Source organism: Diabrotica virgifera, chromosome 6 (assembly GCF_917563875.1).
Source record: "Diabrotica virgifera virgifera chromosome 6, PGI_DIABVI_V3a".
Taxonomy (NCBI): Eukaryota; Metazoa; Arthropoda; class Insecta; order Coleoptera; family Chrysomelidae; genus Diabrotica; species Diabrotica virgifera.
The window spans coordinates 144,952,204-144,970,571 of NC_065448.1; the positions used below are offsets into that span (position 1 = coordinate 144,952,204).

An 18,368-nucleotide genomic window follows, 5' to 3' on the forward strand; every position below is an offset into this window, starting at 1 on the left:
AACTCTGCTCACGCAAAGAACGTCGACGTGGCTCTAAATGAAACGGTCCGTATAATATCGGGTTGCTTGAAACCGACACCTATCGAAGAGGTATACCCCATTGCTGGAATTGCTCCACCACCTATCAGGAGGAAGGTCACGTCAGAGGTAGAACGGAAAAAGCAGGAGACGGAACGAAGACACCCCTTATATGACCACCAAACTCAGCCAAGCAGACTAAGATCTCGGAAAAGCTTCCTGAAAACATCAATATCCATCCCCGAAGCGCCAGAGACGCGCCGAATACACCTATGGCAAGCGTCAGCTACCGCGACACATTTTCCTCCCTCGGAGGAAATGGCTGCTGGACACAATTTACCGTATCCGACTTGGAAAGCGCTAAACAGACTAAGAACCGGCGTTTCACGTTGTGCTAGTAACCTGAAAAAATGGGGATACCAGGAGAACGATACCTGCGACTGTGGCGCGGTTCAGACCAGCCGGCATCTACTATCATGCACAGAGATGAGAGAGACCTGCACAGAACAAGACTTAATTATAGCAAATGACAGGGTCATCTATGTGGCCAACCATTGGAAATACAGAATTTAAAGTTGTTGGTGTTCCGGATACGGAAAGTAAGTAAGTAAGTATGAAGTAGTCTATTTGGGATTGATGTTGTCCACTTTTGTAGGTAGTAATTTGAGTTTCTCTCTTTTTAAAGAATGTGTTAACAATCGCCATATCCAATGCTGTTGCTAACTCTAGCATGTCATCTCCAGCTTCATTTCTAGTTCCAAAGCCTAATCCCCCATATATTGTTTCATATCTTGTCTTGGCTTGGCCCGCATGTGCATTGAAATCACCTCCTATTATAACTTTCTCCTCTGCTGGAATATCACTCATTACGTCTCCTAATTGGTCATAGAAAGCTCTTCTTTCATTCTCACCCAGGCCTGTTTGAGGAGCATACACACACACAACATTTAATACCTCTTTATTAATTACAAATTTCACTGACATCATTCTATCACTCGTTCTTACAACTTCTACTACGTTATCTTTCATTTCACTATCAGCAATTATACCAACTCCATTTCTAGTGTTACTACTCCCTACATACCACAATTTATATCCATCACCTAGTTCTTTCGCCCTTTGTCCTTTCCACCTAGTTTCTTGAATCCAAGCAATTTGAACTCTTCTTCGTTTGAGCGCATCCACTAACTCCAGACTCTTACTTGTAAGACTACCAAGATTGCAAGACCCTATCCTGATTTTTCTAACCTGTAATGATAGATAGATAGATATTTATTTATTTATCATAATAGATAATACACAAAACAGAAACATTGCACTCCACACCTGTACAAATTACATAAGAATTGTCAAGGCAAGGAGCGCTGTATAATTATCATAAAGTATTACAAAAAATTTTTACAAAAATTAAAAACATGAGACTAAACAAATAAAGAAATAAGCATTGTCAAATTAAATTAATCAGAAACATTCAATATATAAACAAAAAAAAGAAAAAATAAAATAAAAATAAAAACACTGGAAGTACAACAAACATTGCCAATTGGTTTCTAGGTCTTAGTTTTAATATAATGGACTAATAATCTCTTAAAGATAGTTGCATTATGGCTATTTTTAATGTGATAAGGTATATTATTGAACTGTACAATTCCTTTATGAAACAAGCTTTTCATTGAACTGGACTTGTTGGTTGTTCTAACATAAAAATTTATTGAATTTGCAGCTCTAGTGCTACGCTCATGAACATTTGCTATCGGGACCAACTGACTGTTCAAATACTCAGGCAATAAATGGTTTACCATCTTAAATAAGAATGTCATAGATTGGACATACATAAAATGTTCAACTTTTAACCAATTTAAAGTTTTCAGCATATCTTGAATTCGAGTATATCGATTGCATCTCAATATTACTCGCATAGCCTTATTTTGGAGAATTTGAAGCCTGTCATAATTAGAACATCCTGTATAAATCAATGAACAACAATATAAAAAGTGAGGTAATATTAACGAATTATAAATTGTTAATTTAGTTTGAAATGTCAAAAATGGTGATACTCTTCGAAAAAAACCTATTTTTTTCCCTATCTTTCTGCAAATGTAATCAACATGTTTACTAAAAGTTAGTTCCCTATCCAATATGAATCCCAAATACTTTATTTCCTGAACCATTTCAATTTTTTCATTATTTAATTTAATGTGAACATCCAAACTTAAGAATTTCCCGAAAAGAGTATTATTACCAATAAACATGTATTTGGATTTTAACTCATTGACTTTCAATTTGTTTAACTTAAATCTTTCAGTTAATAAATGCAATTCACGATTCATCGTGTCCACTACATCAACAAAATCTTCCCCATAAAAATATATTTTAATGTGTCATCAGCAAAAAGATGAATTTTACATTTGCTTAATACGTTTCCCAAATCATTAATGTATAATATGAAAAGTAGAGGTCCAAGTACACTGCCTTGCGGCACACCAATATCATTTAACTTTGGATTTGACATTTCACTATTTAATTTAGTCCTTTGGTACCTATTTGACAGATAATTTTCCAGCCAATTAAAAACTGAGTTCCCCCTGAGACAGTCCTCACCCGGAGATCCGAACGGAGGCTCATTTTACTTCCGGAACATTTTACCTCAGGAGATGCCATCATTTCAGTGTAAGTTTTTATTGCGTTTGGAGAAGGTCTTTTCATTATTATCGCCTGAAAAGATTTTTGGATATTTGATGCCTGAATGCCTTTTCTATCAGCACCATACCCTGCCCTGCACGTTTAGCCAATACACCACCAATGCAACCAAAGTGCAGTATTACCCCACACCCGCCTGCATTTTTCTGTATAGGCCAGGATCCCTACTGTAAGGACTGCCCTATAAGCCAATGTATTGTTGCCCGTATCCCGCCACTAGGAGGCACGTACTTTATTCGGGATACCTTTTAATTAATTGTATAGATTTTATTTATACAGAATTATTAGATGTTGTTCAGGTTGTTCAAGAACATATAGATGTAAAAATTGGGTGTGCAATTTTTTAGACAAGATTGGTCGGATATGCAATAATTGTGATCTGATTGTGAAAATTTGTTTGATTTGTTTGAAAAATTGAAACTGAAAAATTAGTAATTTGCCTAAAAATTTTTTTATGAAAAGTGTCAATCATTAAAATCATTAATAGCTAATTCAGAATTAGAGTCAATTGTATGGGTAATGCAATAGGTGATATTAAATTTATTGTAATATAAATTTATAATTATCTGTAGAGCAATGAAACTTTATGGAATATAACTAAAAAAGTTGAAAAAGTAATATATGAAAAAATAATAAATGAAAAAATATTTGAGTAGGTTAAAAATTAATTTAAAATTTTTTGAAAACAACACCTGGTTGAGCTGAATTAAATGGTTTCTTTGTAATGATAGTACGATACAATTGATTCAAAAGATGGCATAACCGACAGGGGTTATGCCCAGGGGTTAGACAAAGTGAAAATTATCCTCCAACACCAAATTGTTCTATACGGTCCACATAATGTTCAGAAAGAAGTCACACCATTTTGAGCGTCGGGTTCAGGGCTGCTTTATCCATTAGGCAACATAGGCAGTTGCCTAGGGCGGCGAATTATGAGAGGGCGGCAAAAATACTGTACAACAAATATTTGTATATAAAAATTAAAATCGAATAACATTTAAGTACATCGTACATCCATTAATGGAATATAAGGGGGCATTCATTTCTAGAAAACAAATTGCATTTTCTTAACACTATTCATTTAAAAAGGACAGAAGTCGTAAATTTAGGGATTATTGGGCCGTCGTCGGCAGCACAGCAAAGACGGCGGGCGCACTGATCTATAATTTTTTTTTTAAAACTGAATCCTTTTGGGTTATTTGTGGTTGAAAATTTGCCATTTTCATTGAAAAATGTCGCCTCTTCGGACGGTTTTTTTACGAATACTTTAAAAATTATGCATCTAACCAAAAAAACTATATAAAACATTTTTGTAGCTTATGAAAAATCAAAGAGATTCGTTCCTTAATAAGTCTTCTAGTGATAACATAAAAAGAGATATGGTAGGTGAAATGAATTTTTTTGTGCCTGCTCAAATGGGTGTGTTCAACTTAATAACAGAGAAATGGTCGATTCTAAGGGTATAATACTATCAATATCTTTTGTAATTACTACCTGAAAAAACGACCGCACTGTTAAATTTCGATTACATTCAAACTAATGGGAGATATGGTGCAACAATAAAGGATGACTAATTTATTTTAAGCTAAAATGCGAAGTATGTATATTTTAACCCCTCATCCACCAGATTTAAATGCATCGTTTTGCTTCTACAATACCTTTTACTATAGTGTTATTTCTATGTTCAACAAGTTGGACGGGTTTAAAATGTATGGATTCTGAAAAAAAAATAGGATAAAATTATAGACAGCATTTTTAATTTTTTTGAAATCTTCATTTTTCTCCATGTAACTCGAAAATGATAATGAGATACAGTAATGAAAGAAAAATAAAATTGTTATCTAAAAGAAAACCTACATTTTTGAAAGGTATTTTTTACGTATCTCTTATCACTTTCGAATTACATGGAGAAAAAGGAAGATTTTTAAGAAAATTTAAAAATGCGCTCTATAATTTGATCTTATTCTTTTCAAAAACCACTCATTTTAAACCCGTCCAACTTTGTGAATATAGAAATAATACTATAACAGTAGAAGGTATTCTAGAAGAAAAACGATGCATTTAAATTCTGGTGGTTGATGGGTTAAATATACTTCTCATTTTTCCTTAAAATACATTAGTCATCAGTTTTTTGCACCATATCTCGCTTAGTTTTAATGTAACCGACATTTATTTAACAGTTCCGTTTTAAAGGTCTTTTCAAGCACTACAAAAGGGATTCGTAGCATTATACCCCTATAAAATCGACAATTTCTCTGTTATTTTAAGTTGAATACACCGATTTGAGCATGCACCAAAAAAAATCTTTTTTCACCTACCATCATCTCTTTTTTTTTATTCAAACTAGAAGATTTATGAAAAAATGAATTTCTCTGATTTTTCATAAACTACAAAAATGTTTTATTATATAGTTTTTTTTATTAGATGCACAATTTTTATGGTATTCCCAAAAAAGCAGTCTCCGAAAAGTGTCATTTTTCAATGAAAATTGCAAATTTTTAATGGCAGTTATTGCTTAGAATTAGGTTCTCATGCCACTTCCGGTATTAGTTTGATAAAAATAAATTCCACCTCCGACAACGGGTGGGAACCACCCCTAAGTTAAAAGCGTCATAGGATATAGCGTAGACTTTGTTTCTTGAGCTATTCCCTACTTACAGTGAAGATATCAAGTAAATTGATGCAGTAGGATGGAAGTCGGAGCCAAATACCCTTACTGACTGCACTAATAGATACCTACATCATTCATACAAGAATGCATTCACTTAAAGGTTCATTTGAATACCACAATAAAATCACCAATCACCAATAATTGACATATCTAAATATTTAAAGAAGAGTGGATTGAAAGATATTTTCCCTAATTTTGATATTGCTTTGCGCATTTATTTGTGCCTCCCAGTTGCCAACCAACGTGTCCGCTGAAAGGTAATTTTCGAAAATGTCAAGAATTTAAAATAGTCATGTAAATAATTTCCGATCAAGTATGACGCAAGAACGTTTTAACAATTTTTCGATTTTGTCCATAGAAAGTGACGTAACAAAGGCGATAAATTGTGACGACATTATAGATGATTTTTCCAAAGAAAAATCAAGAAAGAAATCTGATGTGATCGAACTCGAATGCCAATTTTTATGTATTCTTATTTAAATAAAAAAATCTGCTTGCAATTTTATTTTGGCAAAAATGGTACATGCTTGAAGGGCGGCTACTAGAGAATTGCCTAGGGCGTCAATTGACCTAAACGCGGCCCTGGTCGGGTTTGGGAGGAGATGGGGTGAAGTCGGTAAATTAGTAGTTTTTTACGTTTTTGGTCAATATTTCTAAAACTATGCTTTAGCGTAAACAATGTTCTATACAAAAATGTTGTACATAAAATTTAAAATGAAAAAGGTCCTATAGATAATTGTTATAAAATCAACGGTTCCAGAGTTACGAAGGGTGAAAAGTGGAGGTTTTCGATACTTTTTATACTTTTTGGGCAATTGATGATGATTTTGGGTGGTGAGGTTGACGTTTCTTTAAAGGCTTATCACTAACATACCATCTGCCACTGAAATAACAAATTTTATTTTCAAAACACAATCCTGTTAAAGAAAATTTCTTTCATCAGTAATAATATTATAAATTACCCAAAAAATATAAAAAGTATCGAAAACCTCCACTTTTCACCCTCCGTAACTCTGGAACCGTTGATTTTATAACAATTACCTATGTATAGGACCTCTTTTGTTTTAAATTTTGTGTAGAATATTTTTGTATAGAACATTGTTTACGCTAAAGCATAATTTTAGAAATATTTAGCAAAAACCTAAAAAAACTACTAATTTACCGACTTCTCCCCCATCTCCTCCCAAACCGGACGCTCAAAATGATGTAACTTTTTACTGAACAATATGTGGATCATATAGAACAATTTGGTGTTGGAGGAAAACTTTTACTTTGGATGTTTGGGTTAGGCCTTTCTTTTGGACTAATTATACTATATTACCACCGTAACTTTGGAACCGTTCATTTTAGAAGGATTATGCATAGGGCCTTTTTTATTTCAAATTTAATGTAGAACATTTTTGTATGGAGGGTTGTTCATGCTAATCCGCATAGTTTTAGAAATATTGACGAAAAACGTAAAAACTACGAATTTACCTATTTCTCTCCCCAAACTCGACGCTCAAAATGGTGTGACTTTTTTCTGAACATTATGTGGACCATATAGAACAATTTGGTGTTGGAGGATAACTTTCACTTTGGATGTCTGGGTTTGGGTCTAGTTATACCATACTATGATAAAAAATTTTTGTTTTAACGTCGATAAATAACACATAACAGATTCTAGAACAAACACAAAGGAGATGGACATAACAGGAGTTTGGAAATTTTTGATGGGGAAAGCAATCTGATCACTACATTTTATTTCTTTTCGATTTTAAGAATAGGAAAAATTCCTGTAATTAAGCTTTTTTAGGAAGGCTTGATGTCACTAAACCAGTGACATCACTAAGTTAGTGACATCAAGCCTTCCTAGGAAAGCTTAATTACAGGATTTTTCCTATTCTTAAAATCGAACAGAAATACGATGTAGTGCTCAGATTGCTTTCCCCATCAAAAATTTCCAAACTCCTGTTATGTCCATCTCCTTTGTGTTTGTTCTAGAATCTGTTATGTGTTATTTATCGACTTTAAAACAATTTTTTATCATTACAAAGAAACCATTTAATTCAACTCAACCAGGTAATATTTTCAAAAAATTTTAAATTAATTTTTAACCTACTCAACTATTTATTAAATTCAACACATATTAACATAAATGAAAGATTTTTTCATTTATTATTTTTTCATATATTACTTTTTCAACTTTTTTAGTTATATTTCATAAAGTTTCATTGCTCTACAGATAATTATAACTTAATATTTCAATAAAGTTAATATCACCTATTGCATTACCCATACACTTGACATTAATTCTGAATTAGCTATTAATGATTTTATTGATTGACACTTTTAATAAAAAAATTTAGCAAATTACTAATTTTTCAATTTCAATTTTTTAAACAAATAAAACAAATTTTCAAAATCAGATCACAACTATTGCATATCCGACCAATCTTGTCTAAAATTGCACTCCCAATTTTTACATCTATAAGTTCTTGAACAATTTTTCGTTTTTCTCGGTTTAATATCGTGTTTTCTTTTCTTACTAATCCCCTCAAGATCCTACCAATGTTTTGTTAATATATTATAGTCAAATATATTCCTCTACCAACCCTCCTTTTAGCAAAGTGCAGAGAAAAAGTATGATATTGACTACTACTATATTCTTCCCTTATACCGGAAACATTTCATTTTACTTTAACCGGGACCTGAAGATGCTGTGCAAAGTGTAGACAGCGAAACCAGTCGTCAGTTGTAAAATAAATTGTTTGTGAGAACGTCTCTCTTTTCTTTACTACAATAGTATGGACTCACACATGCAACCCATTCATTATTTTAATTTAAGAATGTTTTTCCATTTTGTTGACCTAACATTATTAAACCCATATATAATTTTCAAACACTCAACAACTGGTACTATTACGTTGTGCATACTACAGTACCAAGTGGTTCCTCATGGTACCACCTTTTTTGTCTAAAAATTACAAAAATAAAATAGCAAAACCTTTATTTTGTCTATTTTTGTCCTAGTCCTAAAAACAAATTATTCACCATTTAATATAAACAAACAAAAGTCCGTCCACAAAGGGTTAACGAGTTTGACGACATTGAAAGTGCTTTGTTGGAAGATATGAGATCATGTTCAACGTTTAAAGATGCCTCGATTAATGATATCATTGAACTGAAAAAAATCGATCAATAGGGTTATATTTTAAAAACTATACTAGATATACATACATGTTCCCTCTAGATGTGTATATGTAGATAAGGTAAATAATGTACCTTATATCGACACCTTAAGAAATTTCCTATCTGTCATCGCTCACCAATAAGTATTACAATTTTAACAAAAAAGCATTTATTCGAGTGCCATTGCATCTGTGTATGTTTTTGGAATTTAGTAAGTACCTATGTATACATGTGTTATACATGTGTACATAAACAACCATTTATTTTATTAAAATATTTTTATTGAGAAAACCCAGACTGTCCCTTATATCGACAGTTTTTCAAATCGTATGTCCGTATTGTCGACAAAATATTACCCTATAGGGCTTTTCATTCACATTCATTTGTTTCGAGCTTCTTTCATATGTCGTAGAATCCGTGTATATTAACCATAGAGTTAAATATTAGCATAGAGAGAGTGTCATTCAGAGCGAAGTGACGACACCATCTTTTTTATTTGGATTAGTGCTGTTTCACTCTTACGCATAGTAAAGCTGCTACAGTTGTCCTCCTCTTCCGTGCCTATATTCACACTGAATGTCATTATAGATTCTCGATACAATGTGTTAGAAGGAGATGCAGCAAACCAGTCCCTGAGATCTTGTCGTCAGGAAGCGCGGAAGGTAGGCTCCCTCTATGTTAATATATACCTCTATGATATTAACATTATACACAGATTATACAACATATGACAGAAGCTCGAAACAAATGACAATCGATAAAAAGCCCTATTTTCGACAGGTAGGTAAGTAATAATTAAACAGCTATTACTCGTATATTCGTAATATAATATTATTTTATTTTTACTTGTTTTATTTATACAAAGTGGGCAAAAAAAACAGTCCACCTTGATATTTGGCAGTAGTTATTAGATTTTAAGGATATAACGAAACAGGCCGATTTTTGTTCTAAGAGAGACACATTTTTACGGTAAATATATCTGTCATTTGTCAACATCCTCTCTTCCACTTCTCCCACCCCTTATTTTTAAATAGGGAATAGGGCTTTTCATCGATTGTCATTTGTTTCGAGCTTCTGTCATGTGTCACATAATATTAATATATCTACGCCATACGTCTTTGGTTTGTATCATTGGTATATAGCATTAACGTATGACGTAGATATATTAAAATTATGTGACACATGACAGAAGCTCGAAACAAATGACTGTGAATGAAAAGCCCTATAGGGCTCATGTGCTGGCTCATTTGAAACGCTTTCAATTCTCTATTCAGTAATATTAACATTGACATAATTATTTATACAAGATGTCCAAGAAAAATTATTTTGAATTAAATTAATTGACACAACAAGAAGAATGTATGTAATTTGTTTAACTCAAAATACATTCTACTGCTGACAGAAAACAAAAAAAAATGTATATTTGATAAATAAACATTGTTTGTTGCTTAAATTCAATATTCAACCTACCAAGAGGCAGATAGGTGGCAGCTTGAACATTGAAATTAAGCGAAAAGCAAAGTTAATTTATCAAAAAACATATTTTTCAGTTTTGTGATAACAGTAGAATGTATTTTGAAATAAATAAATTACATACATTCTTCTTTTTGTGTCAATTAATTTAATTAAAAAAATTTTTCTTGGACATCCTGTATAAATAATTATGTCAATGTTAATATTACTGAATACAGAATTGAATAACCTTTCAAATGAGCTAGCACACGACCCCTATTTCCCTATTTAAAAATAAGGGGGAGGGAGGTGGAAGGGAGGGGGTTGACAAATGACAGATATATGTATCGTAAAAATGTGTCCCCCTTAGATCAAAATTCGACCTGTTTCGTCATTTCCTTAAAATCCAATAAATACTGCCAAACATCGAGGTGGACTGTTTTCTTTGGCCCACACTGTATGTTTAAGAAAACCCAGTATTATATTTACTATTAAAATTTCCCCCTCAAGTATAGGTACTTCACATAAAATTTAGTAATCATTAGTTTTCATTTAAAATCCCCTTTTTTTTTTGGCTTCCTCTAATTATTTTTTTTATTTCCATTAAGATTAAAATTAGAACTTTTGTTTTATCATTACATATAATTATTAAGATATGAAATAATCCTCGTGTAAAAGCCATAGGTGGTAAAAAGACAAAAGGAAGACCTAGGACCAGATGGAGCCATGAAGTTAATGATGGCCTGAGGTATCTCAATGCAACCAATTGGAAAGAAAAAGCGAAGAACAAGCAAGAATGGAGGAAGATTGTAAGCCAAGCCATGAGCCTGCTTGGCTCGAAGTGCTAATGTATATATAAGATTAAAATTAGAACTTTTGTTTTATCATTACATATAATTATTAAGATATTAAATAATCCTCGTGTAAAAGCCGTTTATTATAATCGTAGGTAGGAGAGTTTAAACATAACATTTTTAAAACATATTTATATACCTACCTTCAAGCGGTACACTGGTTTTTTAGACCGGGCAGTATCGTCGCCCCCGCTAGGCCAAATTATTCCGATTCGATTTTTTTGCACAAACTTACTCAAAAAGAGGTCCTTATAACATATCCACAGGGTGCCGGGCGGTGCCGTGGTCGAAAAATTGTTTAAACAATTTTTTTAAACAAATCCACAAAAATAATTTTTTCATTTCGAACAATATTTTTTTAGATAATCTCGCAGATCATTCTGAGCAAAACAGATCTCTTGTCATTTTTCTGTTAAATTGATTGTTGTCGAGTTATATGCGATTAAAAATTTGAAAAATGCAAAAATGGCCCTTTTCAAGGCTTAATCACTCGATTTAAAATTATTATTATGAAATTCAAAAAGTGGCCAAATCAACTTTCAAACCCCTTCTTCAAAGTCCTGAAGAGATTTTTGTCATTATTTTATTACAAAGCTGCCATTTTTAATTATTAACAATTAGCGCTATAGTTCAACTGTATCGACGCGTCGCCCCCGTTAGCGAAACTATTTCGATTCGATTTTTTTGGACAAACTTATTCAAAAAGAGGTCCTTATAACACATCCACAGGGTGCCGGGCGGTGCCGTGGTCGAAAAATTGTTTAAAAACAATTTTCTTTAAACAAATTCACAAAAATAATTTTTTCAGTGCGAACGATTTTTTTTTAGATAATTTGGGTTATTCTGAGCAAAAAAGGTCGCGTGATTTTTCTCTGAAATTGATTTTTGTCGAGTTATATGGCCATTTTAGACCCGTGTTGAGCTGCCCCCCCTACCCAAACTTGCAAAAATTAAAAAACAAATAGCCCTGATTTATGAGCTCTCATATTCCGCAAATTAAAAATTTTGAGCTCGTTCCACTGAGCAGGAATTTAATATTTTAGTGGGGGGGCCGAGTCAGCCCCCCACTACTTAAAAATAGGAATATTGAATCCATTTTTGCGGCAGAATTACGAGCTATTTATGAGCTCTTGAAATGATATAGTTTCGATTTTTGAGCTCATCGCTTGTGTAATAAAATAATTATAAAATTCTCTTTAGGACCTTGAACAAGGGGTATGAAATTCAAAAAGTGACCAACTTTTTTAATTTCATAATAAGAATTTTTAATCGAGTTATTAAGCCTTGAAAATGGCCATTTTCGCATTTTTCAAATTTCTAATCACATATAACTCGACAACAATCAATTTTAGAAAAAAAAAATGACAAGAGACCTTTTTTGCTCAGAATGTCCCAAATTATCTAAAAAAAATTGTTCGAAATGAAAAAATTATTTTGTGAATTTGTTTAAAAAAAAATTGTTTAAACAATTTTTCGACCACGGCTCCACCCGGCACCCTGTGGATATGTTATAAGGACCTCTTGTTGAGTAAGTTTGTGCAAAAAAATCGAATCGGAAAACTTCTCTAGCGGGGGCGACGATACTGCTCGGTCTATTTAAAATAAATGAAATACCAACTGTTCGAAACATCCGTTGCGTTGATGTAAATAAATGTAGGTATGGTTAAAAATATCGTGAATAATTATGTAATACTGTTAGAAACACTTACGTTATGATGATCAATACCGCCAATATAGTGGACGTAATAGTAGGTAAATGTTTAATTCTTAACTTCATTGTTCAAACTATTAGTAAAGTTCTTGTGTCACACACTTCAGCACATAAATAATTGATGTCACTCAACACACTTTTTCGATATTGCAACGGAAATTATATATAATCTTAGTTCAAAGTTTTTTGCGTAATAAATTGAAGGTTAAAATTCCTCTCTGAAACAAACCTGTTTGTCAAACTTAATGAACGTGTAATAAAAGTTAAAAATTGTTTTTTTTTTTTATATGGAAGAAAGTATGTAGGTAATACTCGTTAGGACGGTTTGTTTGTCCGTCGGTTGTCGACAGGTCACTACATACTAACGCTAACCTTTTACAAAATCTTGATAATTTACGATAACGGTCAGATTGAATGGCATAAATTATAATAAGTGAATGTATCATTTCCGATTTACATAGTAAAAATATTTTGATAAGCTCAGTTTCGGATACTGATTAAACTGGAAGTATAAAACAGTTCCTTGTCGGACTAATTACTGATAAGTATTGATTTTGATAATTTTTGTGAAAAAGTAATACATCAAACGAAACTATATTTAAGATATGGGGGTAAATTAAGTTAACCAAACTCTACCAATATGTAAATACATAGCCTAAACTTAAAATTAAGTGTTATAGATAAACCTGTTAAAAACATTAGAATATAAATAAATCTTAATAAAATGTTTAATTGTAAAGTGCGTGTAATTGTAAAAGCTGTCAGAGGAAATTGAAATCAGACATGAGGTGAGGCAAGGATGCATATTGTTGCCAATTCTTTTTAATTTATATTCTGAAGTGATCCTAAAAATGATCTTGAGGGTGAAACAGTTGAAATAAAGAAAAATGAAGTTCCCATTAACAGCATTAAAAATGCGGATGACACAGCCGTCTTGAAAATATTGAGGATCTTCAGAGTTTGATAACTAGAATAGCGGTGTATGGACAAGAATACGGTCTAACAATGAACGTTAAGACGACAAAATCTATGAGAATATCGAAAACTCAAAGAAACAACGGAAATATTTCGACATTATAAACAATGATCAACTCGACACATTATTACTTCCAGGAAATTAAAATCAGAATAGCAAAAGTTACAGCAAATTTTAACAAAATGAGATGAGTGCTTTTCACAAGAGATTTGAAGTTCGAGCTAAGAGTTAGGTTGGCTAAATGCTATGTTTTCTCGACTCTGTTTTATGGAATGGAAGCTTGGACCTTGAATGCGGCATCAATGAAAAAACTGGAATCGTTTGAGTGTGAGTGTATAGAAGAATTGTAGGTCGAAGAAAGAGACTTACATATTTAACAAATTCAGATTTATTAGAAATGGCGCTTCTACAGAGAGTAAAACCATATCTCCAATAATAGTAGCAATAATAAAGAAGGCCAGAGGTAAGAAGCAAATAGTACATAAGTATATATCAAGCTTTGTCTCCACCAAAGCAACATATTTTTAGTTATTGCAACAACAACATTAAAGTTGGCTGTTGTTGTACTACGTTACACAGTGTTACAGTATTTGTATGTTTATTTCGCGGTTGAAGTATGTTTTATATTTCCATCTTTGGCGATAAAGGTAAAATAAAATCTTGCAACATTGCGCAACAACGACAAATGTTAGGGAACATCCATAAACTACGTCGTTGAAAAGGAGGAGGGGGACTTTGCTTATTACGGTGGTATACGACAGGGGGAGTGGGTCATGAGTGCACATCCGACGTCGTTTGAAGTTCACGAATATAAAAAAATATCCTATTTTAGAATTAAAAAAAATAGTTATATTATTTTTATCGCATACTTTTCATTTTGTTTTTATCACTCACAGCCTTAATAATATTGCTAGCAGTTTTATACAGACTAAAAAACAATAAAATATTGTTCTATGTCTTTCAACAAACGCTTCTTTTCAGAACAACGTCTGTAAACAATAAATATTAAACTGTTGACTTATTTACTGAATACTCTGTGGCATGATAACAATTCTACAAGAATGAATGAAATAAAATATTCTATTCTATTTAGTTAGGACATTGTATATATTTATACTTAATAAAAGAAATGGCATTGAAATCAAAACAAAATATATATTAAGATTTATATGATGCAGTTAAGAAAGCATAGCAACTCCGATAAAAGTGTTGTCTTTTAGCCCAATAAAGCTAATTATTAGTTCTACAGTGAATTTAGAGAAGAAAGTACGTGGATATTAATGAGCTACATAGTAATAGTGATTTGGATACATTCGTAAATAAGCTATCTTTATAGAGCTAACTTTAAAAAATCCAGAAATAACATTGAATTTTAAAAAAATCATGAGTTGCAATTGCGACGTCGGTATGAGGGGAGGGTCAACTTTAAACGACGCTTTACGACGGAATGGGTGGAGGGTATTAAAAACTCCAAAATTTTTACGACGTAGTTTATAGATATTCCCTTAACATCGGTGTGGACGGCTTGTAGTTAGTCGTAGTCGCTAGTGCTGGACAGATTCGAACTGTTTGTTTTGTTTTCTGAATTTGGTTATTAAAATGGTATTTAAATGGACTATAGAAGCCTGCATTAATTTAACAGACAATTATAAACAACATACATGTCTTTGGAATGCGACTGACAAACAGTATAAATGCGGAGAAGATAAACATGATGCCTGGTTCGAGATTTGTAGCAGTATAAACCTATAAACTGTGAAAATATAGAAGAGGCACAACGAAAAGTACGAAATTTGTAAGTCCAGTTCTACAGAGAGAGGAAGAAATGCAAGGTTAAAAAGAAATCCGGAGCAGGTACCTCTTTCGTCGCACCTAAAACAACTGTTGCTTCAGTGGATATACGATGATCTAGTCGCAAATACGTGCAAGAAACCCCAACATTGGTACAACATAGTTGCTTGGGTGGAGACACTTTGTTACAAAAATTTGAAACTTAAAATTCAACTTATTTCAACATTGTAAAACACAAAAGTTGAAATATGTGGCTTTGGTGGAGACACACCTTAAGTTTTATAGTTGGGGAGCTGTCAGTCCGCCTATTCTCTGGTCAGTCAGTGTTTCGTACAAAGGCAAAGTGATGAGTTTCGTTGATGTCGTCAAATTCGAAATAATTACGTATTGGGTTACGGTGACGGTGACCCAACTTTACAACCTAAATGTAGTTCGAAAACTTATATGCCTCGCAGCGAATATCCTTGGTCTTGTAGTAGATATAGGAGACACACTTGTAGTGATGTAACGAATATTCGTATTCGCATTCGCATTCGCATTCGCGAATATTCGCATATTTTTGCATATTCGCATTAGTACTCGCATTCGAGAAATTTGTGCGAATGTATTGCGAATATAAATATCAGAAAAAAAAATAATTTGAAGATAATATTGGGTTGACAAAATTAAAATCTGTTAATTTCTTTTCTTCTTTATATTAAGAAATGGTAACTTTACCTTGTATAATCACATTATCAGCCTTCACTTTATTTTATTATTTGGTATTATGTAGTAAAGCTTAAGACTTAGATTGATTTACACTAAATATCAATTAACTTTTCATTATAAATTTAGAAAACATGTCAAAAATAGACACAAATTAAAAAAACAGAATAATCGCATTCGCATCCGCATTCGCGAATGTCGGTAGCAGATATTCGCATTCGCATTCGTATTCGCGAATGTTCAAAAAATGACATTCGTTACATCACTACACACTTGTATAACTGCCAATCCAAATTATATACAGTCCGTCCAATATACTTACCGTTGCACGTCATTCGCGTCATAGCCCGTGACCTTACATAATACCAACACGAAATATTTAGGCAGTAGGTCTGTTCCTTTTTAAAATCATTTAGCCGAGTACACGGGAATTACAGCCACTAGACATATTTTATTATATAGATACGCTGGAATGCACGAATAGGAAATGATGAAAATATGGCATTAGGCTGCTTGGGAAGGTATGGAGAAGAGACGATAAATAGATATGGTAGAAGAATGATAAGTTTCTGCCAAATAAATGACTTGTTAATAGGTAATTCTTTCTGGTATTAACCGAGAAACGAAAAATATACATACGTAGCAGAAGAAAGAAATGCAGGAAGCATAATTGACTACATAGTATATCCTCGAGACGCAGAACTAACGATACAAAATACAAAAACAGAGAACGAAGCCGAACTCGGTACCCAACACCGACTAGTGACAGCAGAGATAAACATGAAACTAATGGAAATAATAGAGAGTCCTCAATATACAAGAATGGCGATTCATAAGATGAAAAATATGGAAATGAGGAATTTATACCAAAGAGAGACAGATAAAATACTGGAACAGTATGAAAAGAATGAGGAAATATGAAATATGGAAGAGAGATGGAAAAAATTGAGAGACACGTTATGGAACACTGCAAAACAAGTATGTGGAATAAGAAAGAATGGTAAGAATAATAAAAGAACTGGATGGTGGAATAAGGAAATAAAGCAAGCTGTAAAAAGGAAGAAAGAAATGTGGAAGCGATACATAAACACAAATGAAGAGCAAGACAGAGACGAATACAGAAGACAGAGAAATGTAGTGAAAGAACTAGTAAAAGATGCGAAGAAGAAGAGCTGGAAGGAATTCGGTGAAGAATTGAACGAAGGTTTTGGGAATAACAATAAACAGTTTTGGAATAAAATAAGAAGCATGAAAGGAACAAAAAGGAAACAAATAAGAGCGAAATTAGAGATGAGCGAAATAAATTGAAAACAAACATACAAGACATACTAACCATATGGAATAAGCACTATGAAGAAAAATTCGAGGCAAGTTACCAACAAGATGAGGAGAGAGGACAGCAGGTAAGAGAAGTGGATAGAGACAATCGAGTAGACGAAATTCATATCAAAGATATTAAAGAAGGATTGGCAAGAATAAAGATTGGAAAAGCGGGAGGTGCCGATGACATAGATCCGGAGATGATGAAGTACGTGGGAGAACGAGGCAAGCTTTGGCTGCTGGAAATAATGAGGGAAGCATGGAGAAAAGAAAAGATACCGGAAGACTGGGAAGAAAATTTATTGATACCAATACACAAGAAAGGAGATGAAGCGGAATGTGACAACTATAGGGCTATATGCTTATCATCAGTGGCATATAAAGTCTACACCGGGATAATAGAAAGGAAGCTCAGGAAAGAACTGGAAGGAAAACTAGAAGAAGAACAAGCGGCTTTTAGGAAGGAAAGAGGAACAACAGATAATATATACATACTGAGAAATATAATTGAAAGGAAAAACGAAATAGGAGAAGACTTATACAGGGTGTAACAAAAATACAGGTCATAAATTTAATCACATATTCTGGGACCAAAAATAGTTCGATTGAACCTAACTTACCTTAGTACAAATGTGCACATAAAAAAAGTTATAGCCCTTTGAAATTACAAAATAAAAATCGATTTTTTCCAATATATCGAAATATGTTAGAGATATTTTATTGAAAATGGACATGTGGTATTCTTATGGCGGCGGTGGTATCTAAAAAATCAAATTATAGTGAAATTTAGACACCCCATAAAAATTTTATGGGGGTTTTGTTCCTTTAAACCCCCTAAACTTTTGTCTATGTTCCAATTTAATTATTGTTGTAGTACCATTAGTTAAACACAATGTTTTAAAAACTGTTTTGCCTCTTAGTACTTTTTCGAAAAGTCGAGTTTTATCGAGAGATTTTGAATATTTTCAAATCCACCACATATTTGTATATGGTTAAGTA

The 18,368-nt window shown here is 32.8% G+C and overlaps 1 protein-coding gene across 1 annotated transcript in view; it reads right to left on the bottom strand.

Moving 5' to 3' along the window:
- LOC126886908 (DNA damage-regulated autophagy modulator protein 2-like) overlaps window positions 1-12,939 on the bottom strand; it is a 199,421-nt gene extending 186,482 nt beyond the window's left edge. The window contains exon 1 of the mRNA XM_050654060.1: window positions 12,576-12,939. Within this exon, the coding sequence (XP_050510017.1) occupies window positions 12,576-12,643 (68 nt within the window). The 5' untranslated portion in view covers window positions 12,644-12,939. The remainder of the gene's footprint in view (window positions 1-12,575) is intronic.
- Between the last annotated feature and the right edge of the window lie 5,429 nt (window positions 12,940-18,368).